At 56.5% G+C, this 21,786-nt stretch overlaps 5 protein-coding genes across 5 annotated transcripts; 1 reads left to right on the top strand and 4 right to left on the bottom strand.

Moving 5' to 3' along the window:
* Positions 1–3,335: 3,335 nt before the first annotated feature.
* On the bottom strand, positions 3,336–5,474 carry ColSpa_08748 (galactose oxidase; the record flags this gene model as incomplete). The annotated part of the gene is made up of 1 exon (XM_049274960.1): positions 3,336–5,474. One exon carries the CDS (start codon positions 5,472–5,474, stop codon positions 3,336–3,338), a length of 2,139 nt encoding a protein of 712 aa, XP_049130917.1.
* A 4,395-nt stretch (positions 5,475–9,869) lies between these two features.
* On the bottom strand, positions 9,870–11,556 carry ColSpa_08747 (cytochrome b2, mitochondrial; the record flags this gene model as incomplete). The annotated part of the gene is made up of 4 exons (XM_049274959.1): positions 9,870–10,949; positions 11,020–11,333; positions 11,391–11,424; positions 11,491–11,556. The coding sequence occupies 4 exons, from the start codon at positions 11,554–11,556 to the stop codon at positions 9,870–9,872; spliced, it is 1,494 nt and encodes a 497-aa protein (XP_049130916.1).
* Positions 11,557–12,850: 1,294 nt separating this feature from the next.
* On the bottom strand, positions 12,851–15,562 carry ColSpa_08746 (uncharacterized protein; the record flags this gene model as incomplete). Its single annotated transcript, XM_049274958.1, has 6 exons — positions 12,851–13,104; positions 13,201–13,878; positions 13,936–14,026; positions 14,079–15,007; positions 15,066–15,344; positions 15,379–15,562. The coding sequence occupies 6 exons, from the start codon at positions 15,560–15,562 to the stop codon at positions 12,851–12,853; spliced, it is 2,415 nt and encodes an 804-aa protein (XP_049130915.1).
* A 1,523-nt stretch (positions 15,563–17,085) lies between these two features.
* Positions 17,086–19,304, bottom strand: ColSpa_08745 (uncharacterized protein; the record flags this gene model as incomplete). Its single annotated transcript, XM_049274957.1, has 3 exons — positions 17,086–18,098; positions 18,148–19,143; positions 19,205–19,304. The coding sequence occupies 3 exons, from the start codon at positions 19,302–19,304 to the stop codon at positions 17,086–17,088; spliced, it is 2,109 nt and encodes a 702-aa protein (XP_049130914.1).
* A 797-nt stretch (positions 19,305–20,101) lies between these two features.
* On the top strand, positions 20,102–21,126 carry ColSpa_08744 (putative rhamnogalacturonate lyase C; the record flags this gene model as incomplete). The annotated part of the gene is made up of 2 exons (XM_049274956.1): positions 20,102–20,704; positions 20,758–21,126. The coding sequence occupies 2 exons, from the start codon at positions 20,102–20,104 to the stop codon at positions 21,124–21,126; spliced, it is 972 nt and encodes a 323-aa protein (XP_049130913.1).
* Positions 21,127–21,786: the final 660 nt, after the last annotated feature.

The following is a 21,786-nucleotide window of genomic DNA, read 5'->3' as shown; positions in this document are numbered from 1 at the left end:
GTCAAAGTAGCCGCCGTCCATGCCCGTCTCGTAGCCCGGCGTGCCCGGCGTGGCCGTGGCCATGAGCAGTGCCTGCTGCATCTTGCGGTTCTGCTCGACCAGCTTGCGCGTCACGACGCGGAAGACCTCCTCGACGCCCTCGCCGCTCTCGGCGCTGATCTCGTGGCACGCGTCCCAGCCGACCTCCTGGCCCCAGAACCCCGACGACCTCTTGGAGCTCGGGCTCCGCGGCTCGCCGCCGCCGCCGCCGCCAAACGTGCTCGTGCTCTGGTGCACCTGGGACGACGACTGGCGCGGGTCCGAGGAGGAGAGCAGCGACGGCATGCCGTTCGGGGTGGCGGTGGGCGGCGGCGTCGAGGCCAGCCCGGGGGCGAGGTTCTCGGCGACGTAGGCTATGCAGCGCTCAAAGGGGACCTCGCGGCGGGAGGGGTCGCGGGCGACGATGTCCGCCTTGGTGCCGACGACGTGCAGGACGACGTCGCCGGGGAGGTTGCGGCGGAGCTCGGTGAGCCAGATGCCCATCTCGGTGAAGGACTGGGCGTCGGTGATGGAGTAGCAGAGGATGCAGGCGTTGGCGCCGCGGTAGTAGAGGCGCGAGATGGAGCGGAAGCGTTCCTGGCCGGCTGGGGGAGAGAGAGGGGGTAGTGTTAGTCAAGGTTTCTTGTGGTTGCGAAAACCAGGAGCCCGTCAAGGGGTGCGACATACCGGTATCCCAGATCTGCAGGCGCACCATGGTGTCCGTGTCCGTGTCGACGACGCGCTTGGTCATGAAGCTCGCGCCGACGGTCGACGTCGTCTGGGCCGGGTTGAAGGACCCTTTGCAATAGCGCATGACGAGGCTCGTCTTGCCGACATTCTGGGAGCCGAGCACGACGATTTTGGCCTCGAGGGACGACATTCTTCGTCTATCTCGGAGGACGAAGGGGTTGTGGGAGGAAGGGGGGGAGGGAAGAAGAGAGCGCGAGTTGCGCTTCTTTTCGGGGTGGTCGGTCGATCGGTCAGGGGGGGGGGGGGGCGGAGTCGGGCGGGTTTCGGTCACGTCGAGGGTTTCGGTGGTGATGCGACCGAGGTAGGCGGTAGCCTGTTAGGGGAGGGAGTTTTGGAATTCGGTGAGGGAGATAAGGGGAAAGGAATGTTGGCGAGAATGGGAGTTTTGTTGGAGAAGAGAGGGGAACACACACTCGGGCGGGAGTGGCTGTCGTGCTAATCCTCGATGGGGGGGGAGGGGGAAGAGGGACCTTTTTGCGATAATGTGGTTCCGAGGCCAAGGTGAGATGAGCGTGTGGTTTCGAGGTCCCAAAAGGTGCGCCCGGTATGGAGTGATTGGGCGACGATGCGGCTGCTCCGTCTATGGTACTATACTACGAGAGTACCTCTGTACATGGACACCACAATAGCCTTTCTGGTGGCGGCGGGTTTCTCTTGTATCTCACACACAAAAAGGGACAATTGGATGTTGCTGGATCTAAGCGTAGTCACGCCGGCGCCAAGTTTAAAACGTAAGCAACCACGAGGTCAGAGATCGGCCGATGAGTGAGGGCGCGTGGTTGGCGTTGGTGCGTGTAGTGGTGGTGCCGTTTCGGTAGGGCGGGAGGACGAGTCGGTGCGGATTCGGGGCCAAGCCTCCGAGGTAAGAAGTAAGCAGGGAGGATGATGAAGAAGAAGAAGACTGGTGACGATGGTGCAAGAAGTCGCTGGAAAGGGAAAATAAAGCGATTCGGCTCCGAGAAGACGGACGGATGGGCAGCAGGGGACGAGGATGCGGGTGGTTTGGTTTGCGATGTTTTTTGTTGATGTTTTGATGTTTTATTTTTTCCTTTTATTTATTTTTCGCGCTCTCGCTGCTCGCCTCCGTAACATGGGGGGATGAGAGGGGAGGATCACGGACGGGGAACGGGGGGGGGGAGAAGACATGGAATCGGCTTTATTTTGCGGGGCGGCGAACGGCCTCTCTGTCGCTCGAGCACACAACCTCGCTCACACTCCGTTTTCAAGCATGAGATAACTCGGGAGTGGGTTTCAGAGGAGGAGGGGATTGGACTTGCGTCCTCTCTCCATTCCCCGTCTTCTTTTTTCGAGACTGGAGCGTCCGCCAGAGGTATGGAGTTGAGTGGTCGACGTGGGGGGGATTTACGAGTATAGGCCGCGGGTCGGGATCATGGCTGCTCTAACCCAGCTTGCTACCTTACCTACCAGAAGAGGCACGAGGTGTGCGGTCTGTTTTTAGCGACTCCAACGGTTCCTGGAGAACGCGGGTTGCCCGCGAAGGATGGGATGGAATATGTGAAGGATGTTGCATGTATGGACATTGGGGGGGCGACGTATCAGATTTCGAGGAATGGTGCATCTGCTACAGTTTGCCTATTGTAGTAGACGAGAACTCAACTCGATGTTGACCATGGGAATCTCGGCTGAAATACACCCCTCACCTAGTTCTCTGTGGCAGAGCGCCGTCTTCCCCGCTGAAACAAACGCTGGATCTCTGGCGCGACCGCGCTACGGGGGCGGTCTCCTATATATTTCCAGCCAGTGTCTTATGGGGTGGTCGCGTGGTGAGGCCCTTTCCCCACCGCCTGGGCCCGCAGATGCATCATGTCGTCATTCGCCCATCGGAGAGCGCTCCTGCCGTAACGGCCGCCTCAAACCTACGTACCTACGCAGCTGCTGACCATTGAGACGAAAAGAAGACTGCCCAACCAAGACGGGGGGTGACATGCACGGCCGAAGCCAATTCGGCCGTCTTCGGCATCGCGTCCGATAAGCCGTCAACGTCCGCTTTGTTTCCTATTCCCTAGCCCACCAGGCCTGGCGCGCACGTCGACCGCTTCTCCTCTGTCGGTGTAGCGGCCGTTGATGCCGTTGATGCAAGCCAAGTCCGGACAGCTCACAGCTCTCGCCAGATGACAGCTCAATACTTGGGTCTGTCTATGGGTCTATTGCGCGAGATCGCGTCTAGATTGGGAGGCTCTTTCTGTCCTTCTAAACTTGGGCCGCACCGTGTCTAGGAAACCCCCATTTCGGCCCCCGACTGCAACCTCACTTCGTTGCCGGGCTCTTGGCCGAGTAGCCACACCATCGCAACCATGTTTGCTGCAATCTCATTCTGTTTCACTGTGACATGGTGAATCGCCACAAGACAAAATACACCGCAAATTCCCCTCCTCATACCGAGTTGCAGATAAAGTCTCAATTGTTGTAGACATTAGCATTCTTGTCTTCGCATCTAATTAGGTGTGTATATGTGTGTTGGATATCATGCTGCCTTTTCCCTAAATCAAGTTCCCAAACGAGGAATTCGACGCCGACGCTAACAAGGACGCTTCTTTTCTATTTTTCTACAAGATAACGTGCACAGTCTTCGCAATGCTGGGCGTGCCCTGCGGCGTGGAGACGAAGAGGTAGTAGTATCCAGGGAGCAGGATGCCGTAGTCGCTGGGCAGCTCGGCCGAGTACTCCTTGCCGTTGACCTGGACCGTGTTGAGCGGGATGCGACGCTGGTCGCTGTTGACCGAGTGCGTGACGCTACCGGTGCGGATCAGCGTCACCTTGCCCTGGCCCGCGACACCATCGACCGTGAACTTGAGCGTGGCGCCGGCCTTGACGGCCTCCGTGCCGATGGCCGAAATCACGGGCCGCGCCGCCCGGCTGCCGTCCGCGTTGAACAGGTAGGGGGGCTCAAAGATCTCGCCGTCGGCGTGGTCGACCGTCTTGTCACAGTTGGCGCTCGAGCCGCCAATGGTCGCGAGGTAGCACAGGCCGCCACCGCCCGTGAAGACGGTCGCGTCGGGCAAGAGAATCGACATGGAGTGGTAGTTGCGCGGAACGGCCATGGGCGCCATCTGCTTCCACTGCTTGGTCTCGGGGTTGAAGAGCTCAGGTACAAGGATGCCGTCCGTGTTGGTGAAGACCAAGGACTTGCGCTGGCCGCCTGTGACGAGGACCTGGCCGTCGGGAAGCACCACAGCGTTGGCGAAACCGCGGGGGAACGCCATGTCAGCGACACGCTCGACCGTGGAGGGGGTGTTGGGCTCGCCGATGGTGGTGATGTGCGCGTGCTGAGTGGCGACGCTGTCCGTGTAGTCGGGGCTGCCGCCGGCGGAGAGGATCTTGCCGGCAACGGCGTCGTACATGACCCAGACGCCGCACATGGCGTCGTCGGTGTCGCGGGTGGCGGCCTTGGTGACGGAGCCGGTGCCCGCGATGCCGAACCAATGCTGGTCCTTGCCGGGGCCGGCCTGGAAGATGCTGCCATTCTTCCATCCAAAGAGCCAGGCGTGGTTGTCCTCGCGCCAGATGCCCTCGTGGTCGTTGGTCAGGATGGGCTTGACGTCGGCGCCGGGGAGGTAGGTCCACGTGTTGGCGACGGGGTCGTAGACCTCGCCGTTCTTGCCTTCGCGCTTGCCCGAGTAGGCGCCGCCGATGGTGAAGACCTTGCCGTTGGAGAGGGTGCACGACGTCTGGTAGCCGCGGGCGACCTTCATGTCGGGGCCGCGGGTAAACTCGTTGGTGGCGGGGTTGTAGATGCTGACGGCCTCGGCGTCGGAGCCGCCCTGGATGATGATCCGGCCGTCCTCGAGCTGGCTGATGCCGGGGCAGAACATGTCGTGGTGCGTGTTGGTGACGGTGCGTTGGGAGATGGCGCCCGTGGCGAAGTTGTAGTCGCCATACTGCGTCTTACCGGAAGCGCCGCCAAAGGCATCGGTGCCCCAAGAGGAGAAGAACAGCAGCCTGCTGGGCTCGGGGTAGGACGGGACGATGTAGGCCGCAACGGGGATCAAGGGCAGGCGGATGAGGTCACCCCACCTTCCCTGGACCGCCGGGTTGATGTTCTCGGTGACGTGGATGGTGCTGAACTGCTTGTTCTGGACCCAGAAGAGGGATGTCGCGGGCTCGGCAGCCTTGATGTGACACACGTTGTTGATGTTGTCGAACACGGCCTTCTTGCAGCCCTGGGTGTTCGAGCAGAGCTCCGCGCAGGATTGAATAGTGGTCACGCCCTGGACCATCTTGGCGCTGGCACCGGTGTAGTCGGTGTTGAGGCAGACGCGGTATTCGACGTTGGTCTTGGGGACGCGGTAAGTTGCTTCGTCAAAGGGGCAGGTGGCGAGGAAAGTGCCCTCGGCAAAGTCGTTGGTCATGCGGATGGCGTCAAAGTTGTTGTCCGCGGCCCAGAACATCTGGTTCTTGCTGTTCTTGACGTGACACAGCTTGTTCACCTTGTCGTAGACGGCCCTGTTGCAGCGAGCATCCGTGTCGCAGATCTGGACGCACTCGACGGTGGACTGGACGTCTTTGACGAGCTGGAGACTGCCACCACCGAGCTGGTAGTCGGAACCGGGGCAGACGGTGTACTTGACGCCAATAGGCGTCTCCCAGACGGCTTCATTGTTCGGGCAGGCTGTAATGTCTGCGGACGAGAGCTGTGAAAAGAGAGAGGCGGCCGCAATGACCTTGTAAGCGGCTGAACGAACCATGTTGGTCCGATTGCAGTGCGTATGGAGCGAGTTGCTCGTGTTATAATGAATGTGGTTGCTCGACGGGAGCGAATATGAGCGAGTGTGGTTATCAGGCACGTATAAGAAACGAGCGAATTGTGCCTGTGGTTAGAAATAACACATGGAAAGAATAAGGAAAGGAACGAAGAGGCTGCTCGTGAATTCGACGGCGAGAGCGGCGTTAGGGAGAAGAGGTCTCAGTAGGACAGACGATGCTGGTGATAGGTATGTATATACACACCACCGACTTACTACCTTTGCCGTGCACATGGCCTCCAAAGCGGCACTGCTGCAAGGAAAGAAAGGTTCAACAGAGATCCATCCTGGAAAAGGGTGGAAACTTTAAACCCCCTTGCTAGACTGCGCCATCGCGCAGGCCGTTAAAGTCGGCCGGGCAGTTATGCTTCGTCAACGCCTGCTTGATCGTGGACGAATAGCAACGGTTCCCGGGCTGATGTTCTCCATCTAGAGAATAAGGTGGGAACAATGCCCAGGTACTAACAAGTGTCGGCCATGGGGGGGGCGGGTGGAGGTCCATGCAGGAACAGCCCGTGAAGTGGAACTCGATGGACAGAAGAAATGTGTGGAGGCCGTCAGGCTCTCTCTCATTCGAGTCTCGAGGCGCCGTCTACACCTGGGATCCACAACTGAAGAGTGCCCGTCAGGCACGGCGGTTGACCAAAAACCCTTGGCCCTCCCCCTTTGATCTATCGTTGCACGGACCCGCAGAGAGTCTCCGTGGCTCTGGGCCAGTAGTCCCGCCAGGGGTGTCCCCCTCGGACTCATGCCGTCAACTACATGGCGGCATGAGTCGACAATGCCTCCGGGCCTTGAGAGGTGGTGTTTCGTCTGAACTTTCATGCTCGTCCGAACTTTCCGCTTTTCATGAAAGCTGTCAAACAAGGTTGCCTGTCGTCTGATGTCCAGTGGGAAAACCAGGTGTAAGCGGCCATGCAACTTGTCAGCATTATCCTGTCAGTGCCATTCGTGATGACGTCCGCCAGACACATAATGACCCTTACAAGCGAGATATCCTTTTTTCTTACCCCCAGGCCAGTAACTAGAGATAAGGGGGAGGGCTGAGGGATTCATCGACAACTCAAGGCAAACATGAGAGTGCCGATGGTCGTCGTTGGTTGCCCACGCTCATCACAGGGTCAAGTCTGGGGCATCTTCAGGTTCTCGTACGGATTCCGCGGATGTTCGCGTCTTCGCATAAGAGTAGCGTCATGTCGATCGTGGCCCAGTGGACTGAGAAAGGGCACCTGGTTGACCGCCTCCAGATCAGATAGTCTGGAAGCACGCGATGCGATGAACTGGAAAAGGGTTGATGCTGCTAACCAACACAGCCCTACGAAAGCTAGCCGCCGGTAATCTGCGTTGGAAAACAAAAAACAAAAAATTAAATAAGATAAAAATGGGTTCGGTGTCTGTCTCTGGTACTAAAGCCAAACGAAAATAGAAGGCCGTGTGGGATGAACCACGTAGGCGAGAATGCTCCCGAAGTGCCTACAGGTACGCCCAGAAAGTACGGTTGACCGACGACCTGTGGGGTCGTTGGAGTACCTACCTTACCGAGAGGGGAAGACAGAGCGCCATCGGCCGGATCCTGAAACGAGAAATACTCGGCGTCGATCACCTCCCAGCCTGACATCCCTACCCATGCTTATTCGGGATGGCGCTAAGCTACTCCGAGCTGATCATCTCAAGATCGTGGAGCGCTTCGGCTCCCCTTTCCAAGTACCGTAATGTCTTTTTGATTGAATCAGGTCCCTGTATGACTCGCGTTCACCTAGAACCCTCGGAGGCTGAATCGCTCCAGCGATACTCCGTGATAGTTTCTACAACTTCGCCTTCCCCCCCATCCTCGCCTTTACACAGCTATGCATCAGAACGGACGGGTCATTTGTGCATAGAAGTATCCATGGCACCCGCCAGGTCTCCAGTGCAAATCTCCGATGCATAATGCGGCACAGTACGGCCGGTTGAGCCGGCGTTCAATATAGGACTCGACTCGGCCAGCGCTTCGGTTGCCGTGAGAAAGTGAGGCTCTGCCGGCTTCACGCGCCGTTCGAGCTCAGCCCCCGTCGTTTGGATCGTGTTCGTGCGCGAACCCATCGGACAACCAGTCTCGACTCATCTTGCTGTTAGCGCTATTGGCTAGCTTCCGGCCGAGGAGAATTCATTCGCCCGAAAGGAGGCTCGACCGGTAACCCTGCCAGTGCGAAAGGTTTCTTTTTCGAGGCCTTGTGCGCTTCTGTTCGCGGGCGCTACGGGTTTGATGTTGGCGATAGTCGAGAACCACCATCCCTTTTCGGCCATTTCTTTCTACATTCGGTATATATTCGGTGCCGATATAGACTTCGACTGGGATGACAGGTGCATGTGTAAAGCAACGTCGCACTAACCTTATGACAGATAATTACAGCCCAGGAGCTGCGCGGTGCCACGGACGTGTATCGCTCTGACCTACGACATCGATCGTGACCAAACCAATACCTCTTTCGAGTGCCCCACACGTGCTTACGGTGCACACAGCCCAGAAGAGTAACTTGGTCGTGGAGGCTGCCCGTCACTACTCTTGTTTAGATAGGGGCTAGAAACTCAGAGGGGTCTCCGTTAGAGACCAACTCGTGGCGGCTAAAAGGACCTTATTAAAAGTCGTAGCTTGCGTCTTAGTCCTGATGCGAGTTTATTGCCGGATTACGAGTTGATATGGTGTAGTCTTCTGAGTAGACGGCGGATCGATTCTTGTGTGCATTCTGATCGTCTCGAGCATTCCAAGGTTAATTGCTTCCTCTGTAGATCCACCAGTTCCAACACTCGGGAAGTATCAGTGTGCCTGACAGGTCGATATCCTGGTCTAGCCATAGGTAGACAGTGTCAATGCATCATCTTTTCGCGAATGTTTCCTACGATCACAGCCGTTTTCTCGATGACAAGCTGTCATATCATGGACTATCTGGCTACAGTGCTACTGCTCACCACTCAAGGCAGACTGTCTTCAAAGCTGATGCTGTCGTACAACGGGTCCGGCGATTTCATCAAAATCGAACAACGACAGATAAGATGGCAGTCAAAGGTGTTTCATCTAGCTGAGGCTCATCATTCTCACTTACCTATTCCTAACTAGCAGGAATGAATAAGCTTCGTAGTTTCTGCGATGTAGGAGCGCGGGCAGTTCATGCCCAGCCAATGAGTGGCTGCATCCATATCATTCCTTCTCGCAGGAGCCATGGGCGGACATACATTTACGGTTACTTGTTGTCGCAAAACCACCTCCCATTCCCTGTTTCGAAGAACAATAAAAAGGAAACAGGACCACAAAAGCATGCATTGGGCGCGACATCAGGCAGTAGACGAGCAGCCAGAGCCATCCGATGGAAAGAGACTATTCCCGCTTGAGCTGAAGACGAAGCTTGCTGGTCTTTCCGAGGAGGTGAACATATTCGTTCAAAGACAGGGCTTCATAACCACAACTCTTGTCCGGCAGTCTGTTGCCCGAGGATACTTGGATAGACATCGAGGACACAGAACCACGGCCAATGGTCGTGTCAGGGACACCTGGTAGATGAGCTGACCTGAATTGTTTCCATTGGCGCGGCGGCTTCAGCTCTCGCCAAGGTCGGTCGTACACACAACCATATTTACCCGTCGGTCGTGACAGCAAGACTGGGAACTTGGAGTTTTGAACGAACAATTCATCTGTTCTTGAACATCCGGTGACTGACTCCAGTAACCCAAGAAGCCCTCATTGTTACTCTCCTGAAACGTTCCATCGCAGGAAGCAGGACGAGACCAGGCTGTGTATGAATTTTCGCTGATGCCGGCTCTTTCTTAACCAACATACGACGGTATTTGAATCATAGATGAGGACCTTGGCCTTTTGCGTCTGTGGACCATATAAATGTGTTCTCGGAACTTTCAATGGCCCTCTTTCGCACATTACCTCAGAACCGGCGAGTGATAAATCATCATATGCGAGCAAACAATGCTTACAACGGTCAGAGCATGGATTACCGAAATTCGCGTCAACGGGAGATCGACGGTTGACGTTATTCAACCTCTTCCGCCATAGCCAGGATGAAGCTCGGCGGACATATGATCACACGTACTGACTCATGTGGTGCTGGACGACGGCCGTACCAGAAAACATCACAGAGGATAAGAACGGAATATCCATAAGATCTTAATAAGAGTACGTGTACTGCCCCACCTCCGCAGAATGTATCGCCATGTTTATAGTGTATAATATCATACATCTGATGCATAGATCAAGTCTCACAACGCTTCATGCTTGCTCCCAAAAAGAGGCGTGACACGTGTAGGTCCTCTTCTATTGTTCACCAAAACTCGCAGTCTGACAAAGCCCTTTTACAGCTTGGAAGACTTGGGCGCCTTGGGTCTCTGCACTGGTGTCGCCAGCGGGTCGTACACGGCCAGTCCGAGGTTGTCCGAAGGCGTGGAGCCGTGGTTGAACAGGCTCCGGGTATCGACAAGAGACGGGTTGAGCTGGTCGATGCTTGTGCAGCCAATGAGGCGCATGTTCATCTCCATCTCGTCGCGGAGCAGCTGCATGGCGCGGTCGACACCGTCGAAGCCGTAGCCGGCCATGGCGTAGAGGAAAGGTCTTCCAATACCGACGCCCTTGGCTCCAAGGCACAGAGCTTTAATGATGTCGGTAGCGCGGCGCACGCCGCCGTCGATGTAAATCTCAATGGCGTTCTCCAGACCCATGCGGCGCAGCACGGGCATCGTCTCGGCAAGGACTTCGATACCGGACCGGGCAAAGTCGAGCTGGCGACCTCCGTGGTTAGAAAGCACGACACCCTGGACACCAGCCTCGATGGCCTTGATGACGTCCTCAACACGCTGCACGCCCTTCAGGATGATGGGCATATTGGTGATGGACTTAAACCAGGGGATGTCTTTCCATGACAGAGCGGGGTCGATGAAGGACGAAATGGCGCGCGCGGCGCCCTGGCTCTGGTCCGTCGCCTGGCCCGACTGCACGTTCGCACCGGGGTCGGTGAACTTGGAACGCATGTCCTTTTCGCGACGACCCAGCTGCGGCGCATCGACGGTGATGAAGAGACCCTTGCACCCACGCTTCTCGGCGTGCTGCACAATCTTCTTGGTGATTTCGCGGTCCTTGTTGACGTACAGCTGCATCCACTGGACCTGATCGCCCTCGGCGGCGTCCATCAGCTCGTCAAACGAGCACGAGGCCAGCGTCGGGATCATCTGGATGACATTGTGTTTACGGGAGGCACGTGTGAGCAGAACCTCGCCCTCCGGGTGGCCCAGCTTGCCAAGGGCGGTCGCAGTGACGTAGAAGGGCATGTCAACCTTTGCGCCGAGCATGGTGGTGCTGAAATCGACCTTTTCGACGTCGACAAGGATTTGCGGCCGGAACCAGATTCTGTGGAAGGCGCCGTGGTTTTCGCGCAAGGTCTGCATGAGAATTGGGTCAGCAATCGCTCTTGATGCTCTGCGGCGCCAAAGTCGAGAGGCAAAGACTCACAATTTCATCGTCGGCGGCACTCGAGTAGTACCCCCAGGCCGTCTTCTTCATGACTCTGCGGGCAACGGCCTCAAAGTCCATCAGGTTGTAGCATTGGGACAGCAGCGGCTTTTGCTCCACCCTCTCTAACCGCTCCAGCTCTTCGGGGTCCTCGTCCTTCGTCTCTACCACCACCGAGGCCATGTCGACGGGGCCCAGGTGCTTGGACTTGTCGAGGTACTTGTCGAGGGTGTCGGGCGGGTGGATGGGGTCGAACTCTTCCGTCGCATCTTTGCCAGCATACTTGAGGATGATCTTGGAGCCACCAGGGTGCTCTGAAAGCCGTCGTCAATGATAAATGAATCGAGAGTTATGGTTGAAGGCGTACTCACCCGGCAAGAAGTCTGTGACATCATATGCTTTGCCCTGTCGAACGACCAGATGTCAATTGAGGACCTTCTCGGTAGCATGAGGTGCTCGGTCGCAACTTACGTGTACAATGACCCAGCAAGAGTCGGCACTGTTGTGCTTCGCGATATCATCACCCTTCAAGCCCATTTTGCTGGCTGTATGTGTTGGTTGGTTGGCTATTCCGGACGAATGGAAGTCGTGAGGTTGGAGGTTGTCAAAAGCCCAGGATAATCCGGGGTAAAGGCCGACGGTTGGCAGATCTTTCTCCACGGGGTAGCGTAGTTTTATGGGTGGCTTGTCCTCGGTTCAGGTCCGAGGTATTTCAAATCAGATGAGCCGGGCAGTAGTACATGTACAACACACTTTGACGAGCTAGATAAGTGGAAAGAAGGCCGTCGCAATTCAAAAGAGCAGATCAAGAAGTAGGTGTCGTCTCGCTAGTCAGTCCGAGAATCGGTCGTCCCCAAAAAAAAAAGTTCGGAGTGTCACTAGGTTGAGAATGTTGGGGGAGGCATCGTCTCGAGGGGCGGTATTGGGGGTTGGAGAAGGGTTGCCGGGTGCTTAATTCCGGCGGCGAAACCCATCAAAGGTCATCAACTCGCTCTTCATTGTACCGTCAACCACTGCCGCGCCCCACAGTGGCTCCCGCATAGCGCTAGCTCTTCACCTCGGGTCAATGCGGTGCGGGGTAATGTCGGTGACGTCCTCTGTAGTCCATGCTCAGTATCCTCTCTCGGTGTAAAATGCTACCGGCCTCCATTCCGACCTATCCCCGATAAGTATCCCGTGTTCCACCCACGCGTTCGTCCAGCTGGCAGTGAACCATCACCCGTCTGTGAAATCTTCGAGCCACCCTTCGGCTTGCGAGCCGTGGCCGGTACAGATACTCGCGGCTACGCTCCCGAGGAAACTCTCGGGACGGGCGGCCTTATCTGAGTTATCCTGTCACGCAAGACCGATCTCTAAAATCGAAACTAACGAGCATCTAGCTACCAAAATTCGTCTTGGGCTATGCTGATTGAACCTCAAATTCGTAAGAAGACTCAACACATCTCTCAAGTTTGAATCTCGGTAGTGTGACTTCTATGCTCAAATACCTATTTCACAGTCGCATCACGACTTATACATCTTGGAAGAAAAATACATGTCCCGTGACCTATAGACGTAGTATACCGCGGTCTCCGTTTCATGAACACAGTCGATACATCAACCACCTATCTTCCACTGTGCCTTTCTCGTAACAAGCGAAAGTTAATAATGGTGCATAGCCCTTTTTAAAGCTTCAGAATGCCATTTTGATTAGGCTCATGGCCACTTAGCTTTCTCAATAAATTACCCGGGTATAAAAACTCCACACCGCCCATCCTGACAACCAAACACCATGGAATCCCTCAAAATTCAATTCTCGACCCGTAGACACACGCTTCGTACCCCGTCACTCCTAAAACACCGACGGCCGTGGCCCGGAAGAGACCATAACCTCCGCCACGCTTGACGCCCTCTGTGACGACGCCTTGCGGTTGCTTGCGAACCTTCCGAAAAACCCCTCGGACCGTCTCCGCCGCTCGCTGCTCGAAATACTTGATCCGTCCGACGTCTCGCGAATCGTGTTGCCGTCGATGTGCGTCTGCGGGAAGATGCCCCAGGCGCCCTTGGCGTTGGTACCGGACCAGCACCAGTGGTCCTGCCATGCCCCTATTATTCGGTGTTAGTCTTTCCGATATTTGGCTACCGCAGATCCACGTTGCAGAAGATCAAAATGAAAACAAGAAGGGGTGGGCAAAAACTCACAGCTGATGTTGGTGATCTTCTCCCCCTGGTCAAACCGCAACCAGTCCCCGCCGTCCTTCATCTTTGGCGCAAACTTCCACCTCGCCACCGCCGAGATGTTGCTCGTCGTGTCCATGCGAATCTCCCCCTTTGGCGGCGGCTCCAGCTTCAGCACGTCCAACGGCACCGACCCAAAGTTCCCCTCGTGCCACCCCATGACCCACTCCCCGTTATACTTTTGCGGGAACTCAATCCCTGAAATCCTCGCCCCATTCGCCAGCTCGAACGCCGGCGTGTTGTCATACAGCAACCGCATGCCGTACATGCGCTTCACCGTCTGCGTCGCCGTCGCGGCGGGCCGTTGAGCCAGCTCTGTCTGCTTGCCCGCCAGAGGGCTCTCCTTTGGCGGCGCTCGGAAGTGTAGATCGTAGTTGTTGCGCAAGTTGGGCGGGATCTCGGCCTCTTCGATGGCCATGATACCGGGCACCTGCGGTAAGGGACGAGGGTGCCGAGCCAGGTGCTCGAAGAGCTTCTTTTGGCTGAAGAAGACTGTCGCGTCGCACTCCTCGAGGGTCCGCTGGGCGTGGACGCAGAAGACGCAGCCGTAGAGCAGCTCGTCGGCGCGTTTAGTAGCGACATGGCACTTCTGGAGGAAGCGCGGACGGAAGGCTATCTTGTGTGAGAGGAAGTTTGCTTGCTCTGGTAGGGAGTGTCAGTATCTAACAAAGTCTCGAGCTCGAAATGGCTTGCGCGTACCTGTGTTGTTGACGTCCAGCTCGACCTGCCTGAAATCGAGCTCGTAGGAGCAGCTGGTGCACTTGGCTACTTCGTGCGCGCCAGAGAATCCCTAAAAGTAAACACATTAGTTGGAGGCTTGGTAAAGAACAGGAATTGCTCACAGGCTTCTTGATCTTCTTGATGCCAAGTCCCCCCCTGGCCACTTCCTTCGCACCCTCGCAGAACCCTTTGTACAAGTAAAACGAGCTGCTTAGACCAATGCTACAGTCCGTTGGTCGACTCGGTATCATGGGTGGAGGCTGGGTAGTATTGGTTGACTCCGATTCGACAGGAATCAGCCCTTCGCCATCATGCATAACTAATGGCACTCTCTCGATACCCTCGTGAATACCTGGGGGGAAGTTTGGTGGCACGATAGGTCCCCGAGATATCGGACTCAGCTGCGCATCATTCCCAGAAGACGAGGAGATGCGATGCTCCGTCATCGCAGGACTGTTGGACCCATCATTCCTCCTCCCATCAAAGACGGAACTGTGTAGCGACTCCTGGGAGCGTTGCCTAGAAGGGTGAGAGTAGATTGAGCTTGCCTGCGAGTAGCGATGCGGCAATGGCGCATGTACAGCCTGCACCGGCTGGTCTTCGGCCACGACGCCCAGGGTAGTTGACGACGCCCGCCCCCGCGAGACGAGAGGGCTTCTGTCCATTGACAAAACAGGAGACCGAGAAATATCTTGAGGACTCATTTGATGATACCGTTCTTCTTCAGGCAGCACCCTCCCGACGGGGATGTCCAGCCGTCGACTAGAGCTGTAAGACAGCCTGTTTACATCCTCTGGGCTAGTTGGTTCAGAGACTGGGGAACTCATGGCGGAAACTGGCGGCCGACGCTCGATGTGGGTTTTTAGTGATGCTTCCAAGCCCGTTTCGATGACTGGACTTGCTCTAAGATCCCAGGGGTTCGTTGAGGGAGGCGGCGGCGGCGGCTGCTCCCGAATCTCTTCCAGCTTGGGACTCGGCTCAAGTGCCTGCTCCTCTTCCTGGAGTAGCTTCTGGGTGGTGTTTTGACTTTTTAGATCCCGATCCTGGGTGGCTATCAAGATTGCAACAGTCAGCGTATAGCCACAAGCCGTTGCATTGAGTATACGTACCAGTCTCAGCCGGCGGTGATGTCGCAACAGGCGAAACAACGGGCTGCTCCCGCGGCGCTGCCTCGAGCTTCATTCTCTTCAAGATCTCTCCAGTCCTGAGCCCGGCCTTCTTACACAGCTCCCGCAGCTCGACGTACTTTTCCTTCTCAAACGCATCCTCCTCGACGACGTCGTCAAAGTCCCACAGCATGTCAGTCATCTGTGACCTGTACTCGGCGATCTCATCTACTCCGCAGTCAGTCAAAAACTCCAGCAACGCCGGTCCCTTGGTCGCGCCTACTGTGATCCTTGAGCGCATCCGTAAAGTCCACACCGTACTCCTCCAAGTGCCGCTCGCAAAGTGGTTCAATGATTTTGAGAATGCGCTCGGCGCCCTTGACCAGCTTCTGGCTCTCGGAGTGCATTTCCTTGTTGTCGCCCGCGTTCTCGAGTGCGAGGCTGCCCTTTTCCACGACCTCCTTGAAGGGCCCCGTCACCAAGTCGGCCACGACGTCCATAGTCGCAGCTTCAGCGCGGCGGCGCTTCTCTCGTTCGATGGAGTGAGATAGCGGTTGTACGATGCGACCAGGCCAGCGCAACGGGGCTGGCAGAGGGTCGTTCAAATGGTCGAATACTCGATACCAACGATTGCTTGAGTATTAGTCGTGCGTGATCATAGGCATTGTTTGGAAACCATGGCAAGTAAAAGAAGGAAGAGGGAAATCGCAAAGAAATCCCAAAGGACATGTGTATCAAGGCGGCTAAGCTGATTAACTAGCTCAGAGTCAGCTTTCGGCGACCGAAGGCAGCTCTAGGCCGCAGGATGGCTAAGCATGGGCGAATGTGGTAGGCGGATAGATGCAGGGCGCACCGCATGTCAGACTCCCGACCGAGACACGCTCTCACTGGAGAGCCAACGAGCCTCAGGAAGCCCACCACTGAAAGTAGGCAAGGAAGCCAGCAAGGCGGCGCCCAGCTTGCAGGCAGATGCAGGTGGAAATGGTGTCCAGGATGCGGCTAGTTTCCGGACGGAACCGGCATGGTGGTTGATAAACGAGGATAAAGTCCACATGCTCCAAATAGTAAATTGGATCGAGGGGCCTTGGGTTCGAGATAGAGCTGTCCGGCTAGCTGCCACTGCCATGCTTCGGGCGACGTGCTAGGCAGACCCGTTTGGGTTCGTCTGCGTGGCACATTCTTGAACAGGGCCCTGCGATTGGCGCTCCCGAGCGATGGGATGACATTGAGATGACTTATCTGGAGTTTAGGAACGGTTGGAGAGGGGAATGCCTTAGCTCCATGTCAGTACGTACCTCTGTGCTAGGCGCATCCATCTCGTGGAAGATGCACTTACGCAGTTCAAGGCGGCTAGCGTAGAGGCGCAGCTTAATATTGGGCCCTTTTCAGCAAAGAAACCCCCCCAACAACTTGCTTAAACAATGAGTGCTCCTCAATTAAGCCTGCAGGTCTGCCTCGCCCGACAGGAGACGGATAAAATGATCACCTGCCTACCGTAAATCATGTTTCACGAATTATTCAACTTGGCTGTCGGTCACCACTTTGGGGACCGACAATGAAGAGGTTGGTAGCCCACACGCTTGCATCAAAGAATTCACCAAACTTGCCCTCCATGCGTCAACTCACTCAAGGTATTCAAAGATTGCGCAACTCGTATTCCAGCCTAAGCTAACGCCTTTTGTATGAAAGGTTTTGGCCTCCCAGTTAAACATGTTCGCTCGCAATACACACCTCGACGGACGCTCCATACGTCTTCGTGATTAAGGGGTTGGTGTGGCCTTCCGCCATAATCCATCAACTTGCGTTCCGTTACTGTGACTAGGATTTCACGCCTTCGTCGAGTTTCCAGAAATGCTCTAGTAAACCAATTGTCAGTACACAGCGTTTGGCATCGAAATGTGTCACATTACCTGAGATATCAAATTTCGACCGATTTGGATGGTCTCGCCCATGCCTCGTTGGCGCAGCCAGAATCTAGCAAAGTGTCAGCTTTGGGACTAAGGTCCGTCGTTTTGAAGATGACTTACGCTTCCTCGGCGCTCCCATGACCTTGAGTTGAGAGTCTGCGAGCTTCTTCCTCCAAAGCCTTCAACGTGATCATCTCTGTCTTCTCGATACCAGGAGTGGCGGCTTGGTCCGAAACGCCTTGACCCAGGTTCTCCTCGAGAAGCCTCTTCTTCATCATGAACCGCTCCTTCTTCTCCTTCTGCAAGCCAGGGCTGTCCAACTTCTTCATAACAAGCCGAACAATGAACTGCGCAGCAAAGTAGAAGTGCTCGGCCAAGAGGACACTCAAGAGCAAGCCCCATGCTTGGATGCTGCCAGGGGTGCCACGCGGCCCACTACCCTTGCCACTGGAGCTGCAGAGGAAGACAATCGAGGCGCTGGTGATGCTCCCCATCCAGGACAAGAAGCCGAGAGCATTGAGCCAAGGGCCTATCGAGTCTGCGCGCCACGGGATGGGTCTTCTGCTGCTGATGGCAATCTTGACTGCATCGGATCTCATCTCGACCCAGTTGTTGACCAGGAAACAGCAGGCCGCCAGGGGCCAGGCTACGGAAAAGAGGGAAAGATAGCCAAACTGAATAACCATTTCTCGGTAGTCGCCGGTGACGTCGTATGTCTCGAGCTGGGCTTCTTTTCTCACTCGCTCCAAGAAAGCGGCTTCTTCGGGGTGATCCTGGATCTTGGCAGCGTCGCCCTCCTTTGACATCTTTGACTGCACTTCTCTGACCTCCTGGGAGACCTGGCGCTTGACGTAAGGCACGATAACCTCGGTAAGGAAATTGACCACTTGAGCGGTCACAGTGAAGTAAAACATCTGCTTGCTAATTCGATCGGGGTTGATGACGAATTCCTGAGTCTGGAAGTTTACATCCTTCGGGGTGATCTTCTGTGCAGTAGACCGCCAGAAGTCGAGGTAGGGGGTGAGACGATCACCAAAAGGTAGGTAGACGAAGGTGGTAAAGAACAGAGCCATATAGGAGGTTAGGAAGTTCAATACGAACTCCTTCTGGATCAAAGCCGCGTGGTGTGCTGCACATCATTAGCAACGACTCTTGGCACTGAAGGTCGGCAAACTTACCATCGATCGTCTCATAGTTCTCCATTTCAGTGAGTCTCGTCGCGAACTTTGTGAGCACGGTAGAGAAAGTCGGCGTCATGATAACCAAGATGATGGTTGGGAGGAACGCGAGGTACGACTGGAACGGCCCGTTATACACCTCATTGATGAAAATCTCCAGCGAATTGCAGGTCACGATGAGGGTTCCAAGCACCAAGATGCAGGCCGCCGCGAAGGGAATCTGTAACAGCTGCGTCTGCAGGCGCTTGATAGGCGAATAGATCTTGACAGGCTCTCCAGTGACGGGGTCCTCCGCCTGGCGCTCGAACTCGAATTGTGGACGGGGGTGCTGGATGTTGGAAACGCCACGGACGCCCCACTGCACGGCCAGGTCGACCTCTTTCTTCTTCCAGAACTCAAAGAAGACAACAGACCACAAGCAGCTGACGAGGGCGTAAAGCCAAGAGAACTGGCCGAGGAGCACCCAAGCGGCGAAACCAGCAGCGGCGGGGACGGTGAGGAACTTGAAGTAGGTGTGCATGAAGGCAAAGTAGAAAGCGACGCTCTCGCCGAACTTGTCGCGGATCTCGTCGAGATCGGCCTCGTCGGTCTGTCCCTTTGTACTCACCCTCTTAATCCACTGCTTGTTGAAGGCATGGTTATGCAGCGGGAAGATGCTGTCGACGTGCTTCCAGCGGCCCGACTGTGGCGTAATGCCCGCGCCACCCTCGTTTTTGGGCTTCACCATCAGCAGGTATACGAGGCGCAGGCGCTCGGCGTCGGAGACGGGCTCATCGCGGAGGGCCTGGGAAAGGTCCTTGTCGGAGCTTGTGGTTCGGGCGCCCTGGAGCCAGTCTTGGAGTCGAGATCGGTAGACCTGGTCGTCGAGAAACTTATCGGCGATCTTGATGAAGACAAGGACGGACTCCTTGTCTCCTCTCCGGACCTCGGTGGTCAGGCCGACATGGGTCAGGGCCTCGATGAGCTGGACGAAACTCGCTTCGGCATCGGCTCGGTCTGTGTAGCACACGAATCAGCCATGATGACGGGGAAAAGGGGTTGAGGTTAGTCGGCCCACCATCTTGCGGGATCTTGTAGTTGATCACAAAGTCGACACCAAAGTTGGAGTCCAGACCCTTGGTCTTCTCATTGCTGTAGAGGTCTCTAAAGCTCGCCATGACTGCGGGCCGGGAGTTCGTCCCAAGACTCTTGTCGTCGACAGCTTGAGCACGGATGCTATACAGGTTCTTTCTCGGAGGTCGGTCTGCAAACAAAGGAGGGGATACAATCCCGGGGTAGGCTGAGAGTAGGACTTTTCGGAATTCGCAAAAGTCTAAGATCGTGAGGCAGAACTCAAGTGTTTTAAAGCCAAGGTTGTGAAATGCAGCCAAGTGGCTGGAGTAATGACGGCGATGTCTCGCTTGGCAGGTTTTTTTGGAGAACAGCAATGAGGAAGCTTGGGCGCGGGCAGATTGAGGAAACCGTCACGTCACCGCGCAGGGCCCCGACTTGGACGGGAGGGTTTTCCAGGGAACAAGCTCCAGTCCCTCAGCGCCTCCGGCCCAGTGACACGGCAGCGCCATTCCAGGTTTGGCGTAGCAGTGAGCGCATGGTGGGTGGCTTGTGCTGCCCCGGCCACGCCTTCACCCCAGCACGGCTGAATCCCTTCCCTCCATGCCAGCTGCCGGCCGGGCTTCCATTGGCCGTACTTTCCACTGTTGCCCAATTGCGCTCTCCACCGAGGCGCTGGTGCTGTCATCGGTGGTGGGGTTTCAGCTCGAAGCTCCCTCTGTCCCATGTGAAGATCCGTCCCGCGTGGCCCAACCTCCAATCGGCCTCAACGACACCTCACCGCATCTCACTCACCTCTCACAACATCACAAATGGAACGCGTATAACCTCAATTGACCTCCTCTCGACAAGGCACTCGGCCAAGGTATCCCGAGGCAAAGAGTCGGCACGCCTCTCGCCTCCAATGACCCTCCTCACAGCTCTCGGCCTCCGCCGCAAGAACGATTGGGAGCCCCCAACACTCCTCGACTCTCTCCTCATCTCACCTCTGCATTTCATCGTCACCATAATCTACAGCATCACCCTCTTCCTCCGTGGCCGACCATTTATCCCACCCCGCGACAAGCCCGCCATCCGCATCGTCTGCATCTCCGACACCCACGACCACACCAGCGTCGCCATCCCTGACGGGGACCTCCTCATCCACGCCGGCGACCTCACCAACGCGGGAACCGCCGCCGACATCCAGGCCCAGCTCGACTGGCTCGCCGCCCAGCCCCACCAGCACAAGATTCTCGTCTGTGGTAACCACGACAGCTACTTCGACCCTAGTGCCCGACTGCCCGGCGACCGCGGCAAGACCCTCGACTTCAAGGGCATCCGCTACCTGGTCCGCGATGCCGTGACGCTGGAGTTCAAGGGCGGTCGCCACCTCAAGATCTACGGCGCCCCCGACATCCCGGCCTGCGGCGGCTCGGAGATGGCCTTCCAGTATGACCGCGCATCACCGCCCTGGACGAATACCATCCCGATCGACACGGACATCTTGGTCACTCACACTCCACCCGTCCGTCATCCACACCTTACTCGCGTCCGAAGCCAATTCCTAACATGTCACAGAAAAACCATTTGGATCTGGGCCTGGGCTGCCCCGGCCTCCTCGAAGAGGTCTGGCGGGTCCGCCCGAAGCTCCACGTGTTCGGCCACGTGCATTGGGGCCACGGCCGCGAGGCCGTTCACTTTGACGAGTGCCAGCGCGCCTACGAGGCTCTCATGTCCCAACGCCCGCGTGGCCTCATCCGTGACTTCTTTCCGCACTCTGGTTGGAAAGATGCTCTCAGCGTACTAGGTTGGGCCGTGCACGGCGTTGTGTGGAAATGGGTGATGGTTGGGCCCGGCGGCAATACCAGCAGTTTGATGGTCAACGCCGCCCAGATGTACGGAAACACGGGGCGGTTGGGAAACCCGGTAGAGGTGGTGGATTTGTGACAAACTGATATCTTGCTGCCATCTGTATAAAACTAGTACTAATGTATGCGCCCGTTGCGCTGGTGTGGTATCATGGTGATGTCTATGCTAATGAACGTGTAGAAGAAAGAAATCGCAATAAAGGTAAAAGTTAAGGAGAGGATATTCAAATGCTCCGCCAAATGCTCCGGGAACCAGCCCACCGATTCGCTCCAGATGCCTCTCATTACAAGAACATCAACGCGAACCGCACCAACGCGATGGCTGCTCCTAGGCCCAGAGCCCACACAAAGTCTACATCCGCCGCGCCACTGACCGAAACTGGAGTGGGTATCCCGGTCGGGCCTCCGGGAGGGGCCATGGTTGTCTGCCCGCCGGACGGCCAGTACCCCGTGGCCGACGCCGTCACCGGCACCGCCGCGACCTGCAACGGCACCGTCAGCGTGACCTCGTTCGCACCGTTCTCCCCGCAGGCGTCGCACGACGCCACCGTCGTCGTCAACGGCACGCTGATCGCCGCCGGGGCCCCATCGCCACAGTACTTGTTGCACCCGAACACCAGAATCGTCGTGCGATGCTCCGCGGGGACCAGGGACGCGGGATCGGTCGCGTAGACGGTGGTGTACGTGATGGTCGTCACGAGCGTCGAGGTCGAGGGCGGATGCGGCTCAGGGTCTCCCA

Source organism: Colletotrichum spaethianum, assembly GCF_022836535.1.
Source record: "Colletotrichum spaethianum MAFF 239500 DNA, contig24, whole genome shotgun sequence".
NCBI lineage: Eukaryota > Fungi > Ascomycota > Sordariomycetes > Glomerellales > Glomerellaceae > Colletotrichum > Colletotrichum spaethianum.
The sequence above is the reverse complement of the archived record's forward strand: the minus strand, read 5'-3'. Positions and strand labels throughout refer to the sequence as shown.